This window comes from Peromyscus maniculatus, chromosome 7 (assembly GCF_049852395.1).
Source record: "Peromyscus maniculatus bairdii isolate BWxNUB_F1_BW_parent chromosome 7, HU_Pman_BW_mat_3.1, whole genome shotgun sequence".
In the NCBI taxonomy this organism is placed as follows: Eukaryota; Metazoa; Chordata; class Mammalia; order Rodentia; family Cricetidae; genus Peromyscus; species Peromyscus maniculatus.
In genome coordinates this window covers 116,860,133-116,884,548 of record NC_134858.1, presented here as the reverse complement: position 1 = coordinate 116,884,548, position 24,416 = coordinate 116,860,133, and the positions used below count along the sequence as shown (strand labels likewise).

The following is a 24,416-nucleotide window of genomic DNA, read 5'->3' as shown; positions in this document are numbered from 1 at the left end:
TAGGCAGCCCTCAACCTTGGGATCCTCCTGCCTCAGCTTCACAAGCGGCTGGAATTACAGGTCTATAGTGCCAGACCCAGCTTCCTTTTTTTACTTTGGCCTGAATTTTTATTATCTTCTTTGAATTTATTCTTTACTTTTTCTTTTACTTTTTATAATGAAACTTAATGATCGATATTCAGCCTTTAATTTTCTATTAAAAAGCAGCCAAAGCCCTACATCCCCACAAATTACCACTTTTAAAGCACCCGTACATTTGATTCTTTATTGTTATCACTTATACTTTAATTTTCTATGATTTCTTTAATGTTTGAGGTACTCACAAGTTTTTTTTTCTTAAAGTATTAAGCAGTGAGAAGACTCACGCCAAAGTTAAGTTAATCCTTCTCTGTTGATGTTCAGATGACTGAGTGTGGCCACCATGACCACGAGGAAGTAGATTGAATTGTGGGGATGTATGCGTTTCGGCATTTGCATCAAAATACCAAGACTTCCAGTAAAAGTAGCACCGTTGAGATAGACTGGTGTTGACACAAGGGTATGCACACAGTTCCATGAAACAGAGCAGAGCTCGGCACCAGGTTCGCATAGATGCAGCCAGCTGGTCAGAACGTAGTGGAGAAAACGTAGTCTTCTCAATGAGTGTACGATAATAATTGTCTATCTATAGGGAAAGTATTAATCTAGATACATCCACCTTTTACAAAAATTAACTCACATCAGACCATAGACTTAAATGTGAAACAATACAATAAAACTTCTAGAAGAAAAACAGCAGAAAACCTTAGAGATCTTGGGTTCGGCAATGAGATTTTTAGCTATAATGTCAAAGTAACACCTCAGAAAGAAAAAGAATAAGTACATTGGGGCTTGTTTAAAACTGAGACTGTGTGCTCTACAGAGAACCCCACGAGAAGGGTGAAAAGTCAGAGGCCAAACGAGCATGGGAGCCAGGCGTTGGTGGCGCACACCTTTAATCCCAGCACTTGGGAGGCAGAGCCAGGTGGATCTCTGTGAGTTCGAGGCCAGCCTGGTCTACAGAGTGAGATCCAGGAAAGGCACAAAGCTGCACAAAGAAACCCTGTCTTGGAAACAAACAAACAAAAAACGAGCATTGGACAAGGGCTTATATCTAAGCTACAGGTTTTGAAATAGGCAGCAGTGGCTTGGATGTGTGTGATGTGACTCAGCTGTTAAACGCAGGTGCCACTCTTGAAGCCCAGTTTGACTCCCAGCACCCAGCATAACTCCAGCTCCATGGGCAGTCTGACTCCCTCTTCTGGACACCGTAGGCACCTGCACTCATGAATACACTGATAAAAATAAGTCTCTAAAACTAGGCAGATATGGCTGGTGTTTTTAGCCCAGTAGTTGAATATATATATATATATATATATATATATATATATATATATATATATATATATATATATATATATATATATATATATATAGAGAGAGAGAGAGAGAGAGAGAGAGAGAGAGAGATAGACAGACAGACAGATATAGAAATTAAGACATAGGCACAAGAAGAGTAAATCTTCTAAGGAGAAATCTAGACAGAAAATGAGAAGATACAAAGATGTCATTAGCAATTGCACTCCACAACGATCACCCCACTGCTATACCCTACCCAGAATGGCTGAAATAAAGTGAACTGATCATAGCAGTTCCTGGCAAGGACGTGGAACAAACAGAATTCTCATCCATCACTGGTGGAATTGCAGAGTCATGCCGACCATTTGAAAGACAGTTGATAGTTGTTTACAAAGCAAGTCATACTCTTGCCGAGTGACCCAGCATCCCAGCACTGGTCCCTTAATCCCTGGGCCTCAGGTGTGGGATCTGTGGTGTAGATGGATGAGTTGGGACTGGGCCACCTATTGTCGCTGGTCCCTCTGCATTTTGATCAGTTGTGGTTTTCTGTTAAGGACACTGATAGATACGCTGAGAGAAGTCTCGTGGGGCTGACAAAGAACGACAGGCAATGAAGGAATGGGGAGACGGTAGAAATAGATAAGTCTTCCCCAAGGAAGAACCCCCGAACTGAACATCCAGTACCAAGTGGTCAGCCCTGGAATTATGTACATACACATACAAGCAACGCTCTATTGACTGAGTAGGTTGTATTACTGCGTTTAGGGGTGTGTGTGTGTGTGTGTGTGTGTGTGTGTGTGTAACAACTAAAACAGAGACCATGAATATGAGAGAGATCAAGGGGGTGGCGTACATGGGAAGGATTGGAAGGAGGAAAGAGATGGGTAAAATGACATAATTTAATTAAAATATATTTTAATTAAAATGCTATTAAGCCAAGAGAGACAGGATGACCATTAAAAATGAACATTACTAAAAGTGGAAAAAAGCCTAAAAGAGCAGAATTCTGTGTGAGTTCAGCTTGGCACATTCTGGGAAAAGCAAAATCCCTACAGCAAACTGATTCGTGGTTCAGGGGCTTATGAAGAGGAAGGAGAGCTGGACACAGAACAGGTCCTTAGGAAGTAGTGGTTACCCTCAGTGCTTGCTAAAGTCCAGAGAATTGTACACACAGGGAGTGAACCAGACAAACCCCAAGACCAAACAGGGTACTAAGGGAGCCTGGGGTAGAAGGTGACAAATGAATTTAACTATTATAAATGCATAAATACACATTTGACTTTTAAATTTAAATTAAATCAAATGCTATTAAATTGTTCTTAATTTCAAATTTATTTGCACTGATTAGAATTTATATATTGCATGTTTTATTTTGAGTGTGGACTGTGTGTGTATGTGTGTGTGCATGTGTGTAATGTATGTGTGCATGTGTGTGTATATGTGTGTGAGTGTATGTGTGTATGTGTATGTATGTATGTGTGCATGTGTATGTGTGAGTGTGTGTGTGTATGTGTGTGTATGTATGTATGTGTGCATGTGTATGTGAGTGTGTGTGTGTGTGTGTGTGTGTGTGTGTTTAGGTATATGCATATGAAGGCAGAAAATGATGTCAGTCTCCTCAGTGCCCCTCACCTTTTTTTTTTTTGAGTCAGAGTCTCTGGGGCGCTCTCTCTCTCTCTCTCTCTCTCTCTCTCTCTCTCTCTCTCTCTCTCCCTCCCTCCCTCCCTCCCTCCCTCCCTCTCTCTCTCTCTTTTCAGCTAGACTGGAAACCAGATAATCCCAGCAATCCTCCTGTCTCCACCCATCTTGTAGCTGGGGTGCAAGCATGCATGCTCAGCCTGTCACATGGGTGCTAGGCTCAGAACTTCCTTGGGACTGTGCATCGAAAGCTCTAGACCATGCAATTTTCCCAGCATGCCCTCCCCACCCCCATCTTCTGAGGAGAATCTTGTTCCATAGCCAAGGCTAGCCTTAAACTTGGAATCCTCCCACTACCGAATTTTGGGATGACGGGTGTGTGCCCCACAGGTGGCTAGATAGTTTCTAAGTGGCGTTGGTCTGTATCATTGCTGAATATATTTGACTTCTTAGAGGAGTTGCATTGGGACCTGCAGAGGTAGGAATGTGCTCCTGCCAGAGGGGCCAAGCTCTGTTTCCCGTACCCACCCTGAGGGGCTCACAGTCCAGTTTCAGGGCATCCCACACCCACTCTGGCCTCTGAGGGCACCTGCACTCATATAAGCACACCCACACACAGACACATGCCTCCACACAGATGCACATATACACACACAATTAAAAAAAAAATCAACCTGGAGCTGGGCGGCGGTGACGCACGCCTTTAATCCCAGCACTCGGGAGGCAGAGCCAGGCGGATCTCTGTGAGTTCAAGGCCAGCCTGGTCTACAGAGTGAGATCCAGGAAAGGCACCAAAACTACACAGAGACACCCTGTCTCAAAAAACCAAAAGAGAGAGAGAGAGAGAGAGAGAGAGAGAGAGAGAGAGAGAGAGAGAGAGAGAGAGAGAGATTTCATCAGTATGTTGGAGTGATTGCTTCTCTCTGCCCACCTGTTAGTGTCTGAAGTATTTGAAGAGGTTTATTAGGTTCAGATATTTTAAGAATTTCCATTTTTTTATATTCTGAAACTCTGTAGACTGACTTCAAACTCACAGAGATCTGCCTGTCTCTGCCTCCCAAGTACTGGGATTAGACATGCACCACCACTGCCTGGCTTATATTCTGGAGCTTTTATCTTTAGATAATAAACTTCTCTATTCCTAGTGATGCCAAATATTGATATTTGTCTTTTTGTCGAAGATTTTCATATTATGTAAATGAGTGTTTTACCTGCAGGTATGGCTGCTTACCGTCTCTGTGTGTACAGTGCCCACAGAGGCTAAACACGGGCATCAGATCTCCTGGGACTGCAGCTACAGATGGTTACAAGCTGCCATGTGGATGTTGGGAACCAAACCATGGTCCTCTGCAAGAGCAGCCAGTGCTCTGAACTGCTGAGCAGTCTCTCTGGTCCCCTTAGCGATTATCTTTGTTTGTTAGTAATTTGGCTTACCGACTTTCTTTTGATTACCAAATACAACTTTCCCATCCTTTTACTCTCTGCTTTTTCTAGTCCTTGTGTCTTAAGTGTGTCTTCTTACAGGGTGACCAAATTGTCATCCACTTCAAGATACTTTCGATAAAAGGAAAGGACCAAGGTGAGTTCTTACACCAGCTTAGAAGATAAAAATAAGGTATGCTCCAAGTACATTGACAAGCCTTTTAAAACATAACATGAATTTGATATTTTTCTTATTTTTAACTTATTTATTAACATTTTAATTAATACATAGTAATTATATTAGAGTACAGTGTAGCACTTTAAAACATTTATGTAATATGTAATGATCAGGTCAGTGTTAACATAGCCACTATCTCAGATAAAGCATCCTTTCTTAGCATTGGGAATGTTCAAAATGCTATTAGCTACTTTGAAATATTCAATTAGCTGTTGTCCACCAAGAGTTATTCTGCTGTGCTACAGAGCATTAGATGGTATTATTCTCCGATCCAACTGTACCATCCCTATTAACTGTCATCTCTCCACCCTAGCTCCGCTCCTCCAAGGCTCTGGTAGCCACTACTTCATTTATTTCTCTGAGGTCAATTTTGTCTTCCACACAGATGAAAACACAGGATTCCAGCCATGTTTCTACAAATGACAAAATGTTGGTTTTTAATGTCTGAATGATATTCTGTTGTATATATATAGATAGAAGAGAGATAGGTGATAAAGTATTGATAGATGATAGAAGGTAGATATATAAATTAAAGATAGATAATAGATAGACAGATAAATTATAGATTATAGATAAATGATAGAAGGTAGATAGATGATAGATATATAGATTGTGATAGATGAATAGATGATTGATAGATTATAGATATAGATGATAGGTAGATAGATAGATAGATAGATAGATAGATAGATAGATAGATAGATAGATAGGCAGATCACTTGTGTCACAGTGGTCAGATAGCTGACAGAAACAATTTAAAGGAAGAAAAGTTTATTTTGGTTCAGGGTTGGAGACCTTCTAGTCCACTGCAGTAGAAAGGCTTGGTGGAATTCACAGTGGCAGGAACATGTGGCCTAGACTAACCACGTTGCTATAGACCAGTGGCAGGGAGCAGTTAGAACCAGGGGCCAGGCTTCAACCTTCAGATAGCCGACCCTTGTGGCCTCTTTGCACCAGCTGGGCCTCAACTCTTGAAGGCTCCACAGTCCCCAGAAACAGCACAGCTTTTTAACTTTTGATGATGTATTTTAACTCATTTTTCCGGTTGTAGTTACAGAATTCACTTTGTCTGCATGTCTTTTTTCTTTACCTTTTCTGAATTGAAATTTTTTCCCCTTTGGTTTACATTTTTTTCTACCTATTGAAGTGACTCTTAAATTTGTATGTATATTTACATACTCTTAAAAGTGTATGTATATTTGTATATGCAAGTGTAGCTTCAAAACCCTCAGTCTGAATCCTTTTTCAACCACAGAAAGCACTGAAAAATATATGACCCTTCCCATCCCAACTTACATATGTACACACACACACACACACACACACACACAAAACCTCAGAGGCCAGAAGAGGTCATTGGGTCCCTTGGAGCTGGAATTCCAGATGGTTGTGAGTCACTTGATACGGTGCTGGGAACTGAACACTAGTCCTCCACAAAAGCAGCATGTGCTCTTAACATTGAGCCATGTCTGCAACCCCACTGTCTTCTTGCTCTCTCCCCCTGTTACTTAAAACAATCTGTATTTGAAATTCCTTTGCAGCCTTGCTTTCTGATAGCCTGTGTTTGCATCGCAGGCTGCCTCCCGAGATCTTGTGTAAAGTCCACCCGATTTGGCATCTTGCTTCTGCGCCCTCTTAGTTGCCAACTGGCAATGTGCATCTTTATTCTACCCCGATTCTTCGCATACCATGTCTAGGCTGGCTGTACTCTTCATTCTCCTCTGGCCCTGCTCCAGCATCTTTCCTTGCCCCTGAGGTCCTAGGCTTAATGACAGTATGTCTAGCCACGAGACCTGCCATTGTGCTTGTGAGAAGCGTTGAGTTTCCTGAATGTATTGACTTACGGTTTTTGAGTTTGAGAAAAGATGTTTTTATTTATTGCCTTTTCTGTTTCTCTTTAGAGTTTCTGTTTAGACCCATGCTACCATCGACCTACCAAATCTTTTCCCCTCTCCACATGTTAGCTACACATTCTAGTTCACTAACTCTCTGTATTGAATCTGTTTGTTTAACTTTCCTGCTAGTATTTTTATGTCAAACAACCTTTTACCCCAGCTTAGAGGCCCACCAGCCTGTGAGCTGTCTGGTCATATAGTGGCTTGCCTTCTCAGACCACAATCTTGGTTTGCCAAGATACACATACACCTGCATGCAAGTGTTACCAATGTAATAGGTACATAGTATTAAAAATATTATAATACCAAGAGGTTTGTAGTGACAAGTTCTCAGTCTTTGAGAATCCTGCGGCCTCAGCTTGCAGAACATTTCCACAGAAGAAGTAGCTGGAGCGTTGCCAACTCACAGCCATTTTAGTACTGCCAAGGGGCTTTGGCCCCAAACACAGGGTTAGGATTAGTTTTCGCTCCTTACTCTGTCCCAAGGTAGGGTCCTGAGTACTGCCTATACCCCTCACTGCCCTTACCTGCTGCATCACTTTGCCCCATGTCACCGGCTGTCTCCCCTCCTCTTCCAGTGTTCCACAGTCCAGCCTGGCTTCCAAGCTGTCTGGTTAAGGCTTCAAGCCATGCCTTTGGCCCCCAGGCCTTTGCCACTCGCTCCTGATTCAGCTGTTTATTTTACTTCATTATTTATTTACTTATTTTGAAGGAGGGCGGGAATCCCTGGAGTTCCCTGCTACCTTTGAAATTCCAGTGATGCCTCAGATGTGTGAATAATTTGTTGAGAAAGCTGCCAGAGAGCTCCTGGCATTCATGAGGAGATCGTTCTCTAACTCATTCAAAATGTCCATTGCACTAAAAATTGGATGGTTGAGCCTGGAGGAACGAATTATACAGACTAAGAGACTTTGGAAAGGATAGAAGGGACTTTGTACTCATTGATCCAAAGCAGAGGGTGTTTTCTGTCCCTTGGCTCCTGTACTGGGATCTGATATTGGGAAATGGTGACAGAGGACTGAACTGCATCCTTTCTTGAACAGATGGAAGAAAAACAGAATTCCAAGCCAGCATCTGGACCCCAGAGTCCCAGGAGCACACAACAGCATGAGATCTCCTTCCCTTCCCATTCCTGGTCCTTGGAGATGTTGTTACGCAGATTGAAGGCCCTAGATGGCAGGAGAGAGGACAAGCTGACCAGTGTCATAGATACCTTGGGGGAGTTTGGCACATTCCAGTGGAGGCTGGTGGCCCTCACCTTCATCCCCAGCATGCTGTCCTCCTTCTTCATGCTTTCTGACAACTTCATGCTCACAGCCCAGAGGCCCTACTGTAACACCAGCTGGATCCTGGCAGTGGGCCCCAACCTCTCAGTGGCTGAGCAGCTGAACCTGACCCTGCCCCGAGCACCCAATGGCAGTTTCCTGACATGCCTCATGTATATACCTGTGTCATGGGATCTAGATTCTATCATCCATTTTGGCCTCAATTATACAGAAACCTGCAAATACGGGTGGATCTATCCTTATGCTGACAAGCGCTCTCTGATCAATGAGGTACGCTTTTGTCTTGTGTTGTGTTGACCGTGGCTACCCAGGAAAAGTGGCAGAGATGGGTGGCAATTGGCCTGAGCATACTCTGCAGAGGTGTACCAGAGAAGGAAATCGGGGCTCTTGTTCCCCAGCCCTGGGCTCCACCTTTCTTAGCCAGGAAACTAGAACGCATTATGGCTTAGAGACGGGCTTGCCATCCGTCCAGAGAATTCAGGACAGGTTGTGGCTCTTGTCTTCTGGTCAAGGGAAGCCCCTGCAGCTGAGAACACTTAGGGATGGGGCATAGGTAGCTATGTGTAGGGAGTCTTTACTCTGTTACCTCTGTATCCCCTCCGGAGTCTGGCAGACCTTGGATCTAAGCCTGGGTTGAGATAGTAGAGGCACTTGGCAAGGGAGATGGGTCAGGAGGCAACCAAGCAGGATGCACAGATGCTAGAGGTGGGAAAGAACGCGCTTGTGTTGGGCGTTTCTCACGGGGCTTCGTACCTTGAGTTGAGGCCTGGGCCTTTTTCCATGGGAAGCTCCACGTTGCAGTCCAGGACCGGTATGTGTGCTCATGCTCAATAAGCCCCACTAATCCCCCTTCTCGCCTCAGGTCTTCACTTCCTCTCTCCAGGGTTAGCTACAGGGTCTACCAGGTGTCAGACAGACAGGGTCCAGGTGTAACAGAGAGAAGACGCTTTACATAGAACGACTGTCCCTTTGCCTGGGTGTTGTCTGCCCAAGGCAGTGCTTTTCGGCCTGTGGGTTGCACCCCCCTTGGAGGTCAAAGAACCCTTCCACAGGGCTCTCCTATCAGATGTCCTGCATATCAGATATTTGCACTACAATTCATAATAGTAGCAAAATCACAGTTACGAAGTGGTAACAGAACAATTTTATGGTTGGGGGGGCGGTCACCACAACATGAGGAACTGTATTAAAGGGTCTCAGCCTTAGGAGGGCTGAGAGCCACTGGCCTAAGGGTTCTGCTCTGGGCCAGGCTCAGCCTGGGCCCCCCAAAGGCTCGGCCTGTGTGGAAGCTGCCATCTGTGCCTTGTCTCCCCTGCAGTTTGACCTGGTGTGTGGTAACGAACCGAAGAAGGAAAGCATGCAGACTGTGCTCCTGGCGGGAATCCTGACAGGCTCTCTCCTCTTCGGATTCTTAAGTGACAAGTGAGTCTCCTGGCATTCCCGCTGACCCCTGGGATGCTCTGCCTCCTTCTCAGGAGATGGCATAGCCCATGGACTCTGAATGAGTCTCAAGCTGGGGAAGGCAAATGCAGGGCTGCTCCAAAGCCCCGGGGCCGCACAGAGCCTGGCCCAGGTGCACGACCATGGCTGGCCCCAGAAGTATGGCACTTGGTGGCATCTCCTCCTCACACCTACAGGATGGGCCGCTATCCAGCCATCCTGATGTCGCTGCTGGGGCTCCTCATCTTCGGCTTTGGAACAGCCTTTGTGAACACATTTTACCAGTTTCTGCTCTTCCGTTTCGCTGTGGCACTGGCAGCTGTGGGCTACGCCATTAGCAGCGTGTCTTTAGGTGACTGACTCTCAAGGGACAAGGCGGGATGGAGATGGACACAGTTCAAGAGGGAGCAGGAGGCAGATCTTCTACCTGGGGTGCACAGGCTAACACTAACTTTTGGGGAGGCAGCAGGCCACAGAGCCCAAAGGGGAAGGAGTAAGAGGCTCCACTCTTGGCTGCCCGAAGGTGTGAGGGAGTCCAAAGGGAGTGCCCTGACCCTCACCCCCCATAGTATTCTCCTGTATCTCGAATGTTCCTCTCATGCTTCTTGTATATCCCGCACCTTGAGAATCAGGGGAGCTGCTAAGTCCTACATGTGCTTTGCTTATTCCCTCCTGAGCCTCAGGGAGTTGGCCAGTTTGTTCAGGGCACACAGCAGGAAGAAGCAGGGTTTCCACCCAGGCCTGTGCAATGCTAACACCTCCAATGCATGTACACCCTTACCTAGACTCAAATGCCTGCGGTCCCTCCTTTTCTTGGGGCTCCCTGGCACCTCTTCTCACTGAGAACCTGCCAGAGCATAGCAGAAGGAACTAACCCTCTATAGAGCCTTAGGCCAGGAGAGCAAAGCACGAATACACTCCAAGACAAGTAGTTCCGTGTCTCAGCACACGTCAGACCATGCGAGATGCCCTGAACGAGGGAGTAGCTGGGGGCAGAAGAAATGGAAGTGTGCATGTGGCGGCGGGGGGTGGTGTGGTGGTGGTGCTCTGAGGAGGTTCATCAAGGCATAGGGTGTGCCCGGGGGGACACAGAGACAGTCTAGCTCTGAGAGGTGTCTGAAGATCTGTAACAGGCAGAAGAAACTTTGTCTACTCTGAACTTTCCAGGGCAGGGTGGGCATGTCAGCCAGCTACCTGGAAGGCCAGCCTGGGGACTGTGAACTGACCACAGCTCTGTCCTCACGTTCTCTGCACAGTCATGGAGTGGCTGGTGGGTGAGCATCGGGCCTACGCCATCGTCCTGGAGCACTGCTTCATGGCTGTAGGGGTCCTTTTCCTGTCGGGGTCTGCCTACAAAATCTCCCACTGGAGGCTGCTCTTCCTGCTGGGCGGCATGCCCATGTTTCCCGTCATCTCCAATATCTGGTGAGCGAGCAGTGCAGGGCGGCATACACAGGGCAGGTCTCACGGGTGGGGAGGGAGGGGGCATGGAAGTGGGGGGAGATGCATGCCCGAGAAGGAGCCAGAGGCGTTCCCCACCCTCAGAGAAGAACCTGAAAGAAATGTCAGAGAGGCAGCCAGAGGGACAGTGGGGGTGACAGCGGTCCCAAGACAGGCAAGGTCAGGCTTGAAGAGGCAGGACTGAAACACTCGGGACAGCCTTGGTCACCCTCCCCTCTTGAGGTGACGTCGTCACTGGAGGAGAGCCAGAGGCATGACCCCTGAGTTGAAGCTGAGTAAATGGAGTCCCCTTTACTCCAGTGACCTTCAGGGGAAAAGGAAAAGTGGCTTTTGTGCTTGGCTGAGGCATGTTGGAGCTATTTGCTGTTTTCAAATGTAGGGGCCACAGACAGGAATCTAAGGGGTGGGAGCTGTGAAGGTGCCACTCATGTAGCAAAGCTCGGAGGAACAAGGAGGGCAACGGTGTGCTGGCTCTGCCTGAGCAGAGGGCAGTCAAGACTGAGAAGGGGCTATGAGACAGAAAAAGAACGAAAAATCTCAACAACTCTGATGGGCATCAGAAAGTAGAATCGAGGCTTCGGGGGGTGGAGATAATGGGTAAGAAGCTGGGGACCTGAGACGTGACCGCAGCCTGCCTGGCTTCAGAGCTCCTGACCGGAACTGCCTGCACCATACATAGGATAAATATAAAAGATGAGGCGATGAGTTACAACAGGGGACATGTGAGTGGCTTGGGGCATTTCCAGTTCTGCAGAAGTGAGGAACCAGCCTAGGCAGTCCTCCAGAGATCAGTGAGTGTGGGTGGCAGATCCCAGGTGTGTGTGTGTCTGTCATGTATCTGGGACACCTTGATCTTAAGGGTCAGAGGGTTTAAAAACCTTCAGGATTTTTGAAAATGTTATTAACACAGGGCTGGGAAGATAGACCCCGTGGGCACAGTACCTGCCATGCAGATGTGCCTGCCATGCAGATGTGAGGATCTGGCTTTGGGCCCCAGCATCCATGTAACGGCCGAACGGGTACCACATGCTGTCAATCCCAGCAGCCGAGGGACAAGGACGGGAGATCCCTGGGGCTCGCTGCCCAGCCAGTCTAGCATAGTCAGTTAGTCCCAGACGCAGGTGGGACTCTGCTTCAAAAATAAACGGGTTGGTTCCTGAGAAATGACACCTAATGTTGACTTCTGGCTTCCACACAAATGCACACACACACACACATACACATTGCCACACACACACCCTGTGTACACGTATGTCTGCACACACATAAACATGTACACACACACCCCCACATACAACCTCTATACAAGTGTTACTAATGTAATAGGTACATATTATTAAAAATATTATAATGTCAGGAGGTTTGTAGTGACAAGTTCCCAGTTTCTCCTCTCTCAGCCTCTGGTTCCTTCCCCAGAATTCTTCACTGAGTTTTTTCAGTCTTCTCCTGGCTGTTGTGCTTGCTTAGAGCCGATATCACCTTCAGTGGCTGAACTCACTGGGGCACAGTTTTCTTCAGCCACTGCCTTCAGACATGCCCTTTCAGCTAATTCTCCCCAATACCTGCAATATCCTGGAAAGGTCCCATCTCTTTCCAGCCACTCTTACTGGTAAGAATAAGTGTCATTTTGATAACTAAGAATAGGGACTGAGGATGTAGAACATCTGTAGAGAGTTTGCCTAGCTTATGCAAGATGCTCAGACTCCATTACTGCACTGAAAACAACAGCTGGACCCCACCCCCAGTGTCCAACCAACAGCTGGACCCCACTCCCAGTGTCTGACCAACAGCTGGACCCCACCCTCAGTGTCCGACCAACATCTGGATCCCACCCCCAGTGTCCGACCAACATCTGGACCCCACCTCCAGTGTCTGACCAACAGCTGGATCCTGCCCCCAGTAACTGGCAGCTGAATCTTACGCAGTGTCTGTAACAGCAGGCCTCAATGGAGTCCAGGAATCTACACTCCTAACTTTCCAATGGTGATTCGGCTCACTGGCCACACTTCGGGACCCACTCTGTTTGGTGGTTTTCCTCCAAGGATCCCATGGCCTGATTCTGCCCTTTACACTCTCCAGGGAGTCTGGAAGCAGGGATTCTTGCCTTTTTAAAACTGCTTTTCTTGAGATTATAATATAATTACATTATTTCCCCTTCCCTTCGCCTTCTTGTCACTGAAGAACTTCCTCTCAGTTCCCAGGTACTTTCCTTCCCCAGCCTTCTCTATTCTTTTAGCACAGACCCTCAAGGGAATGGAGCAGCCCCGCCCATGAAAACTCGTGTCTAGGGCCCTCCGGAACTAGGACGGTCTCCCGTATTTCTCTAAATATGCTGTGCAGCATCGGCTTTGTGGGCTGCTGTGTGATGAGATTGTAAACGATGAGATGGAGTCATCTGGGAGACGTGCCTCTGAGGGATTATCTTGATTAATCATGATGGAAAGACCAGCCCGCTATGGGTGGCATCGTTCTCTGGGCTGGGATCCTGGATTGTATAAAATGGAAAAAGGGCAAGCATCCATTGCTCCACTTCTGACTTGAGATGTAACATGACCAGTTGCCCCAAGTTCCTGCCACTGTGGCTTCCCCATCATGGTAGACCCTGAACTGTGAGACCTTCTTCCTTAACTTGCTTTGCTGGACATTTTATCAGAGCAACGAGAAAAGTAATGTAGCTGCCTTTGGGGCAGAGGTCCTAAGACTGAATCACACTGTGTAATCTGAGGGTGGGTCTTGTAACTTTCTAAGCTTCCCAAGGAATCTCTTCCTCCTTCCAGGAGAGAGTGTTTCAGTTTGGAGGCCATGGCTACAACAGTGAGGATAAGTTAACTACAATTCACATTCCTGTGACAAAATCCCAGGCAAAAGCAACCTAAGGAAGGGAGGGGGTCATTTTGATTGACAGTTATAGGGTCCAATTCCTCACAGCAGGAGCTAAGGCAGTTGGCAGACTGCATCCAAGTCAGGTAGAGGGCGGAGGAGGGTGGGAAGAGGGAGGCAGAGGGAGAGGGAGGAGAAGAAGGGAGACATGCTGATCTTCAGCTCACTTTCTCTTTTTTATTCAGTCCAGGAACCAGACCATGGAATGCTGCCCACGTTTAGGGTGGGTATTGCCAGCTCAATTAATGGAATGTAGAAATTCCTTTACAGACAAACCCGGAGATTTATCTCCTAGGTGACTGTGCGATATTAACTACCATAGAGGATGCAAGCATTTAGATCATAGCACCTACTGAGTTAGAAGTACTCCATCTATGTTCCCCCTTGTAGAGAACTTGTTTTTTATTTTTCAAATTTTATTTTATGCATCCGAGTGTTTTATCTGCATGTCTGTGTACCACTTGCATGCCTGGTACACATGGGAGGCCAGAAGAGGGAGGTGGACCCCTGGACTTTGGAGTTACAGAGAGTCATGAGGCAGTGTGTGGGTGCTGAGAATCAAACCCAGGGCCTCTGGAGCAGCAGCCAGTGCTCTTACCCTCAGAACCATCTTGCCATCCATGTGCTTCTGAGTGCACCTGGTGTAGCCCTTCAACCATGCCTTTTCCCCAGGTAGTTTGTCCCTGAGAGCTCATAACGTTTTTAGAAGTTCTGGGTTTTAGTGGACACATGCCTAATATCCTGTCTTTCAGAAGAAGTTCCGGTTTGAGTCCCTCAACCTCAGCGTGGAAAGCTGTGGTTTATCACAGCTAGACCATGGGGAAGAAGGAAGGAGCAGAGAAAATAGGACGGTGAATTAGTCTCTGGTGTCCCAAATGAATGCCTGCAGCAGCCAGCCAGGGGCCAGAGTGATGCAAGAAATTGGCACTTTGTAGAGAGCATCTTAGGAGGGACCCAGCTTCCACTGGCTCTGCCTCTGTGACTTTGGTCACATCCTCATTTCCCGAGTCTAAGAATAAGATGTCATACTAGGTCCGGGGCAAGGCGTAGAGTAAACACGATGTTTTATACAAGTACACTATGTTCAATACCAAGTGGTTTTTTTCCTTATGTTTTTTGAACCTACCTTCTTGTGCTTTGGTGCTTCAGTTGGTCATCTGTGTGGGGTCTGACAGCCTGGAGGGATTGGGAAAATGGAAAAGAAACATTAGTTTTTGATATCTGCATTAGTTACTTTTCTATTTCTTTGATATGACACCATGACCAAGGCAATGTATAAAAGAGAGTTTATTGGAGGCTTAGTTTCTGAGAGTTAGAGTCTGTGACCATCATGGCAGGGAACATGGCAGCAGGCAGGCATGGCAATGGAGCCGTAGCTGAGAGATTATATCTTGATCCACAAGTATGAGGCAGAGAGAAGGGAGGGGTTAATTTGGAACAGCATGGGCTTTTGAACAAAGTCTACCCCCAGTGACACACCTCTTCTAACAAGGACATACCTCTAATTAGGACATACCTCCTAATCCTTCCCAAACAGTTCTACCAACTGAGGACCAAGTATTCAAACATGAGCTTGTGGAGCTGTTCTCATCCTGACTGCCACATTATCCAAGAAAAATATGGTAGCAGAGAAAGCAGGACAGAGGAAAGCATCACTCATCCTTGTTTTCACAGGGCAGAGCGCTGCAACCTGGGATGAGACTCAGGCCCCCTCCATGATGTTGAAGAGACAGAGGGAGCAGGCCAAACATCAATATAAGGATTAGGAGGAGTCTTGTGGCTTGACTTTCCTGGAGAATTATGAAAGAAACATCTATTTGTAGCTTTAGTTTTCCTGCCTTGCCCACAGTCAGGACAAATCTTTGTCACCTGCCAGTCCCACAGCTGCTCAGACCCAAAACCAATTAAACACAGAGACCTACATTGCTTTCAAACTGTATGGCCATGGCAGGCTAACTGATCTTATAGCTTAAATTAATCCATTTCCATAAATCTATACCTTGCCACATGGCTTGTGGCTTACTGGCATCTTCACATGCTGCTTGTCATGGTGGCGGCTGGCAGTGACTCTTTCTGCCTTCCTGTTCTTTCTTTTCTCCTCTCTGTTAGTCCCACTTATACTTCCTGCCTAGCCACTGGCCAATTAGTGTTTTATTTATTGATCAATCAGAGCAATTTGACATACAGAGCATCTATTCACTCCAAATAGGGAAAGAGCCAGCAGATCACAGAAAGATGAAGTCTACCTTGGTGAACGAACAAGTTCATTGATGTCACTTAGCAGCATATGGGAAACTCACAGGCAGTTGCACCACCAAGAAGTCCCTCTACAAGTCATTGCTGACACATTACACATTTTAATATCCCAGGATTATATAGCAGAGGCAGGAGGGAGCAGTGGTTATAGTCTCAGGAGGGGGTTAGGGGATGATACTATGACCCTCCCACCCTTTCTCTAAGAGATGATATTAGCAGACCCATGACCATAAACCTAGTTATCTGCCATGTATTCTATTGACTTTGTTGCCATGAATATGGGCCAAGGTCTGCTGTAGGTCACTACAGCCACTCTGCTTCGTGGTAGTGATGGTCATGTCAAGCCCAAAGACAATAGCTGTAGAGCACTATGTGTTCTTCTGCAGTGTTCCCAGAGCTTGGAGAGGCTGTTGGATGTCTGTTCCTTCACGAGGCCTGAGGATTGGCCCACATATGCTATAGCAACAGACGCTTGTTCTCAGCAGTTTGACTGCTTGTTAGTCTCTGCAGTAATGACCACCTAATGGAGAAAGAAATTTCCTTCAGTTGGCATCCAGTAGCAGTAGAGTCATAAATGCCTACAGAACAAGCTGACAGGCATGTTGTATTGGCTTACCAAAACAGCAATAGTGACTCCCCCCTGGAGCTTACCATTTCCCAAGCCACAAGGTTTTGTCTGATCACTGTACCAAACATGGGTTCCCTCTCACGGAGTGAGCATTGAGTCCAATGTGGAGGTAGTTGGTTGCATCTGTAACTGCTGTGCCACTATTGTTACCCCAGAGCCATGCTGATAAACTGGGCCCAGAACTGAGCAAGAGTATTGGTGATGACAGTTCTCTCCTAGTAGCCTGTATAACACCTTCAAAAATCATCACTCACAAGTAAGGAGAAAGCTTACACTAAGATTTAGCTCCATTTGTTTGCTGAAACCAGAGTGTGTGGTATCTTTAGCATTAGGGACCACCCATCCTATTTTGGCATGCAGCCATGGCAGTGGTAATAGCCTGAATGGTTTACGAGACTTCAGAGACCTCCTTAGACAGAGCAGTGGCCTACTCCTCTGTATTTACGGTTGGAACTATCTTACAGAGATCTCATCTGTCACTTCTACCTGTGTGCTCTCTCCTCGTTATCCAGCCCTTCCCTGGAGTTTCAAGGCTTTGGATCCCAGCAGGGGCTTTTCTGCAAAGATCTCTTTTATAATCTTTCCCTTATGCCACCTCAAGACATAAAACGATGACAACCAAATGCCAAGCCAGCATTTCCATCCGTCTTCCTCTTGTTTAGTTTACCTGCCAATCATGGTCTTTACAGAGGACACCACAGCTTCTCCCTTGGCGACTTCTCCGTTTGTCATGGGCAAGTTCCCTTGGGGCCGGCAGCTTAGCTTCAGTTCATGTTTGTGACCCATAGCAACAGCCATGCAACACAGCAATGCAACCTCTATGTGTTATGACAGCGCTGGTGCATGTGTGCCACTGCCAGGGGTCACAACATAGTGTCTAGTTCACCAGCTTTTGGGGAGACACCCCTGTGTGCATGTGGTAAACCACATTCATCAAGGAAGGAATTCCAGCACATACTGCACAAAGCAAGATGGGCAACCCAGGATTTCTTCCATGGGTGTTCCACCCTGAGTCACCTTTGCTGGTTTTTTTTTTTTTTTCTTTTTTTGGTTTTTCGAGACAGGGTTTCTCTGTGTAGCTTTGCGCCTTTCCTGGAACTCACTCTGTAGTCCAGGCTGGCCTCGAACTCACAGAGATCCGCCTGCCTCTGCCTCCTGAGTGCTGGGATTAAAGGCGTGCGCCACCACCGCCTGGCTTGTTTGTTTTTTTTAATTGTATGCAGTTATGTGTCTGTGTGTGAGTATGTGCACATGTGTGCACATATCTGCAGAAGACAGACAGAAGGCGTCAGTTCCCCTGGAGTTGGAGTTACAGGTGATTGGGAGCCACCAGACCTGGGTGCTGGAAACTGAACTTAAGTCCTCTGCAAAGTCAGTGTGCACTTCTAACCACTGGACCATCTCTGTAACCCTCCACTCTTTGTGTTGTTTGTTTTTTCCTTTTATTGAAAATTGATTTCTTTCTCACATAATCTGTGAGGAATATATCTGGTTGTTTTTTTTTTTAACCGAGTCTTGTTCGTAGTCTTTGCTAGCCTACTACTCTTACGGAATCCAGGCTGACCCCAAATTGACAACAATCCCCCATCTCAGTCTCCCTAATCCTGGTTTATAGGTATGCCACCATGCCTACCTCTCATCATTGTTTCTATCAAGTCCCTGTTGTACAAGAACCAATTATTGTATACGTATCCTGGAGAGATGTAAAAGACACATTTATTCACCCCTAGTAATGAAAAGGCCAACAGACCAAGGAAAGATATCAAGTCCGGTTTGGCAAATACATGAACTTATTCACGTTCCTTGCATGCACACAGGCAGCTCACAGACAGGTGCATCACCAGGCACCCCATCCCTTAGTCAGGTTTTTACCTTTTATGTACTTCAGCATTTCTAAGATCCTGCTACTACACAGCAGTGGGTAGAAGGGAATGGAATGTTCAGCAGCCTTATCACCACCTTCAGAGTTCGCCATTGTAGACTTAGTCCTTTTCATTTTGTTGCCACAACCATGGGCCAAGGAATGTTTGCCGTAGTCACCACAGCCATTCCACTTCATGGTGGTGATGGTCACGTCAAGCCTGAAGGAAATAGCTACATTATAGTTTTCACAGACTGGGCAGGGAGGATGATGCTCAGGCATGTCCTCGAACCTGGAAAGAAGAGCTGAGAGGTGACTGGGGAAGGGCAAAGGGATCAGGAGGCTGAGTATTACCACCGAGCGGCAGTGGGGATGTAGAGCCTTACAAAAGAAGGCCTGGCTGCCATATGGGTGCAGAAGGCATCTTGAGGTCGGTGGTGGCTTTCAAGACTGCTTGGTCACATGCTGATACAGATGGCCACAGCAGAGGTGTCTCTGCTGGAGAGCCACTAGTCTTTGGGCATCCCGAAATTCTGAAGTAAGAGAGAGGTGGGCCATACAGGGTTCTCCGAGAGTCCCCACGATGGCTGATGGTGAAAGGGAAAGTGGAGGAGACCGTAAAGGTGCTGTGCTACGCGGCTGAGGTGAACAAGACGACCATTCCTTTAAATCTACTAAACGAGGTAAGAGGCCTCGGGCCAGGAGGGAGGCCAGGGCTGGAGACCGTGGGAAGGCCTCTCCCCTCATCCTTCCACGGGACCTCAGTCTACTGTTTCAGAATGATCATGACAAAACCAAGCCCAGCCTGCACAAGGCCAGAAAGTGGCTAGCACTGGGGGAGGGGCCGGCCTTGCTGGTGTGTGTGGGCAGAGAGCAAGCCGGGGTCTCCGCTGCCTTTGCCTGATCTTGCTGTCTTATAGCTGCAGCAGCAGAAAAAGAAGGTGACTAAGGCCTCCATCGTGGACTTCTACACCAACCAGCACCTCTTCAAGGTGATCCTGTCCATGGCCTGTGTGTGGTGAGTGTCCAGGGCTGGCTGCAAACTCGGGCAGGACATGGAGGTTGCTCAGGCCTGGGGTCAGGTCTCAGTTTGTGTCATTCCTACCGCACACCTCTTCTCTTTGCCTCTGCCCTGTTCCTCCTGAGACTCAACCCTCCCTCCCCTTCTCCCTCCTCCCTTCCCCCTCCTCTCCCCGGCTTCCCCTTGCTCCTCCCTCCTCTTCCTCCCATGCCATTCCTCCTTCCGTCTCCATCCTCCTCCTCCTCCTTTCTCTCTCCCTTGCTCTCTTATTGTTTTTTTCCAGGTTTACCATCAGTTACATCTATTTTACGCTGAGCCTCAAGATGAAGGATTTCGGGGTAGACATCTACTTCCAACAAGCGATCCCAGGCATTCTGGAGGTGCCAGCCCGGCTGTGCTGTCTGGTTCTCCTGGAACACTTGGGCAGGAAATGTAGCCTATTCCTGAGTCTCATCCTAGCTGCCATCATGTGTTTGTTTCTCCTTTTCCTCCCTCAAGGTACAACATGCAAGAGGCCGCCTCCAGACCTCTCACTTCTTCAAGGTCTTCCTAGTGTCTCTTATCTGGGCTGGCCAGCTTAGCACAGGAGTTGGCTTCCCGTGTCTATTGTTTGCCCCTCCTGAGGAAGCCCCAGCCCCCAAGACAGCGTGTCCCCATGTTCAGAGACCTGAGAAAGGAACTCAGGCTGTCTGAAAAAGAGCTGTCCTTGTGTGTGAGGGCAGGCAACTGCTACAGGCAACCTCTATGGCCCATTCCAGCCCACACCAGAAGCAGATCTAGTGGGTAAATGAGAGTAGATGGTAGCAAGTGTTACCTACGATGTCCAGGATAATCTACTCATTGAAAATTGGTACAGTGGTGACCTGGACCCATGGCAAAAGTCTTGCTCAGAGGCCTTTCTCAGTGTCTCACTGCCTGGCTCCTGGTGCTCAGTATTATTTCCAACATTTCAAGATCCCTGGGCAGTGAACATGGGTCAGTCTGGGGGGCTGGAGTGAACAGAGCTGTGGTGCCCCATCAATGGCCAGTGCCTACTAGGGGGGCTGCAATGCATGTTTTCCTAAGGAGCCCCTTCTTTCTCTCAGAGCACCTCTCAGGGTCCTCCCAGATGTGAGCAAACATTGGTTAGTTACCGCAAAATGAAACATTTTTAGGTTTCTACAGCCTGGTGTTTATTGTTATTGACGTTATTGTTGTTGAGCAGAGCACTGAATCCAGGTGACAGATTTACAGATCTCATGTGGGCAAGAAACTAGGAATAGAATTCTGGGGATGAAAGTCTGAGGGTTGGAGACACAGCTCAATTGGTGAAACACTTGCTGCAGAGACGTAAAGAACTGACTTTGGATACCCCGCACTCACGTGGAAATCTCAGCAGGACAGCATGGGCCATAGTCTGGGTCTTGGGGAGAAAGAGACAGGAGGATCTCAGGTTTGCTGCCCAGCCAATCTTATTGAATCAGCAAGTAAGTGCCAGGTTCAGTGAGAAACCCTACCCCACAAAACGGGGTTTGGCCGCCAAAGCCCTGTCCAACTCTCCTACTATGGTAACTTCAGGACTGGCTGGGCCTGTGCAGATCTTCCTCTGGCTGAGTGTCTAAGTCCGCTGGCTAGGTGACTAAGTGGTAGGGGTGGGCCATTCAGCTGCCTTTGGTAAGGGACTGAGAGAAGGCTGGAGGGCCCTAAAGGTAGGGTGGCCCAAGACTCAGGGCCATGCTGTCTTCACTCAGAGCTGAAGTCGACGATAGTCTTGGTGCTTGTGCTCGGAGAGTTCATCCTGGCTGCCACTGTCGCTGTATTCTTGGTTTACACTGCAGAGCTCCTCCCCACCATCCTCAGGTATGGAGTCTGGTGGGCTGGGGGGGTGGGGGGATGGGACAGCGCCAAGACGGAGCGTTGGCCAGGAAACAATCACTGTGTTCAACATGGTTTGCGTGGATTGGCTCACCCAGCTCTCATCAGAAAACAAAACCCAAATGCCTTCATTGACCCTCTTTGAGTTGACAAAATCAAAGACATGAAAGGCCCTGGTCTAGGTCACACGTGGCAAGTCAGAGCCGGAGTTTGTGCTAAGGGATGTCTTGGTTTCTTTTTCTGTCACTGTGATAACATACCATGACATAATTAACTTAGAGAAAAGGAAGTACACTCTGGCTGTCAGTTCAGGGGACAGCTCATTATGGTGGGACAGTCCAGGCACAGGAGCTTGAAGCAGCTGACTACATCACACCACCGTCAGGAAGCAGCGATGCATGCATGCATGCCACTGTTTACTCCCTCTCTGCACTTGCACAGTCCAGGATCCCAGCCAAGGGAATGGTGCCACCCATAGTAGGTGGGTCTTCCCATCTCAGTTAACCTGACCCCTGCCATCATGCTCAGGGGCCAGTCTCCCAGATGTTTCTGGATTTTGTGGGATTGACAAAGCATGATAACCATCACAAGGGGTCTGAATCCAGTCCCTGCCTGGCACCTTGTCCTCATTTGCTTTCTATTGTGTGACAGATACCAAGACCAAAAGCAGCTTGGGGAGGGAAGGCTTTTAACTGCACAGCGCACCTTCATAAAGGGAAATCAGAGGAGGAACCTGGGGACAGGAACTAAAGCAGAAGCCATGCTGGAACGCTGCCTACTGGCTTGTTCCCTATGAACTGTTCAGTTTGCTTTCTTAGACAACCCCGGACCACCTTCCCAGGGGTGGCACTGCTCACAGTGAGCTGGGCCCTCCCACACCAATCATCAATCAAGGAAATGCCCCCCACCAGACTTGCTCATTGGCCAATCTGATGGGGGCATTTTCTCAACTGAGGTTCTGTCTTCCCAGATGACTCTAGGTGTGTCAAGTTGACACAACTAGCCAGCCCACACCAGATGCCTGGAATGTGTTTGGGTTGCCCTGAGGTCCCTCCTCTTCTTCCACAGAGCTCCTGGTAATAGCAACCCTGTCTTTCTGACCCCTGGCCTCATATGACCATATGCCATTACGATGTGTACATGATTAATAACTCACTCGCAATATCCAAGATGGAGGCCAGGAGAAATAACTACCTCTCTTAAATAGATGAAGAACTGGATTCTCCAAGGTCTCACACACTGGGCTGGAATTGGGTGAAATTCAGAGTATGTGGTTTTAGGTAGTGTCTCCCTTTCACTATACCCAGCCTCTGAACATACGAAGTCGTCTAAACCAGTTCTCAACTCCACTTCCAGGTCTACAGGTCTGGGAATGGTGTGTCTAGCTTGGACAGGTGGAGCCATCACCGCCCTGGCCATCTTCAACCAGATCAAAACACAGCTGCCCATCTTCTTCTGCTGTCTCTCTTGCGTCGTGGCCTTGTGCTTCTCCTCCTTGGTGCCAGAAACAGGAAACAAGCCTCTCCATGATGGCATAGAGTACAATACAAGGTAGATGAGCAGACCTCCTTGTCTAAAGCCCTGGGCATTGAAAGTATGCCAGTCATTGTCCATCCCAATGACAAGAGGGCCCGTGACATGAAGATCACCCTGTTCAAAGCAATCTCCCCAGATCTTCTGGATGTGGTCACTTGCCTGGGTCCAGCTCAGGCTCTGCCAATTCTCTCCCTCTGTTTGGCTTTCCTTGCCCATAGATCCTCTCTTTGCCCTGTCCCATCTGCCTACCTGGACTGGGGCATTGTCCTTGGAGATAAGGAAGCTAAGGTGACATAAATTCATTCAATGTTAGGGTTTTTGAGAAAATCAAGCCCACATTGTAAACGGTCCAGCATGTGGCAGGTACTCAGTGAAAGCTAGTGACAGAGATGATGAGACACAGTCCAAAGTTACAGGGAAGAGGGGGTCTAGTGGGTCAGGGAATGGAGTCAGCCTGATCCTGAAGACGGGGCTCCTCTTGGACCCATGACCAAGCTTGGCTGGGGACCTAGATGACTGAGAATGCCCCATCTCTCTCAGAAGAGGTCATGATTGAAGATGTCTCATGATCTTTTTTCATCATCCAAAGAGAGTCTATTGACTTCAAGAGGAGAAGCCAGGACATTGCTGCAATGATTATAGCTGGGGAGTCAATGTCTGATGTTGTGATTGATGAAGTGACAAAGAATACCATTCTCAATGCCATGCCTCTCCAATCAGAAGTAGACATGTTCTTCAGCACGGCCTCGGAGAAGCCCAGCACCAGTGAAGTACCCAGTCCAGCTCCCTGAGGACCAGCTTCCCCAGAACATTTTGGATTGGAGTTTAATGGCTGGGTGTGGGGGGGGGGCATGGATTCAAGGCCTCAAACTCTAGTTCCAGTCTGGCATGTGGGCAAAGTATGTCCTTCTCAAAGGCCAGCCCCCAGGATCCAAAAATAGCCCCTTCTGAAGGAGGAGCTAAGTTGTGATTCATTCCAATAAAATATCATGTTGGTCTTGCAATGGTTAGGTCAAGGTTGGCTGTGTCCTGACAACCCAGAGGCGTGGCCTAGACAGGTATGGGGTGGTAGTTAGATGGGCAACCAAGGCTTTTCAGGACCTTTGGCTAAATCTTCAGGGACAACAAATAGTTCTCTGGATAGAGTGGGTGTGGGATGGGCAATATATCTGAAGTTCAGAGACAGAACAAGGGCACCAATAATACCTTCTATCCCAGCCATCAGCTCAAGCCCAGACCAAGGCCAGAATTCATGAAGGTGTGGATGGAATGTGAATGATTAATGAGAACATCTCTCATTGCTTAGGGTATTCTCACTCTTCCCCTTGATATTCCAAATAAGCATGACTTTAAAGCTGACCTATCTCAACTCAAGCTTTATCCTGAGAGATGCCCTCCTGATGGCTCCAGTGAAGCTGGACTCTGACTTCCACCACCCCAAGAAAAAGCCCCTGGGACATTTCATGTTAATTGTCAACTTGACATGATCTACAATCACCTGGGGATCATGCCTACAGGTGATTATCTTGATCAGGTTAGTTGAGGTGGGAAGACCTGCCTGCTGTCTATGGTGCCATTCCTTGAGTTGGGTCCTGAACTGCATAAGAGGAAAGTTAGCTGAGA

General features: G+C 47.6%; 1 protein-coding gene across 8 annotated transcripts in view; it reads left to right on the top strand.

Moving 5' to 3' along the window:
* The window catches only part of Slc22a14 (solute carrier family 22 member 14), a 30,476-nt gene extending 6,679 nt beyond the window's left edge, over positions 1–23,797 (top strand). For 6 of the 8 annotated variants that reach the window (XM_076577329.1, XM_076577330.1, XM_042282039.2 and 3 more), the window contains 11 exons: positions 4,540–4,594; positions 7,614–8,126; positions 9,175–9,278; positions 9,494–9,648; positions 10,553–10,721; positions 18,945–19,065; positions 19,303–19,400; positions 19,687–19,901; positions 21,134–21,242; positions 22,614–22,808; positions 23,383–23,797. In XM_076577329.1, coding sequence (XP_076433444.1) covers positions 7,614–8,126; positions 9,175–9,278; positions 9,494–9,648; positions 10,553–10,721; positions 18,945–19,065; positions 19,303–19,400; positions 19,687–19,901; positions 21,134–21,242; positions 22,614–22,808; positions 23,383–23,584 — 1,881 coding nt within the window. In that variant the 5' untranslated portion in view covers positions 4,540–4,594 and the 3' untranslated portion in view covers positions 23,585–23,797. Of the gene's footprint in view, positions 1–4,539; positions 4,631–7,613; positions 8,127–9,174; positions 9,279–9,493; positions 9,649–10,552; positions 10,722–18,944; positions 19,066–19,302; positions 19,401–19,686; positions 19,902–21,133; positions 21,243–22,613; positions 22,809–23,382 lie in introns of all 8 variants that reach the window. The other 2 variants (XM_076577331.1, XM_042282040.2) reach the window with 1 other exon arrangement.
* Positions 23,798–24,416: the final 619 nt, after the last annotated feature.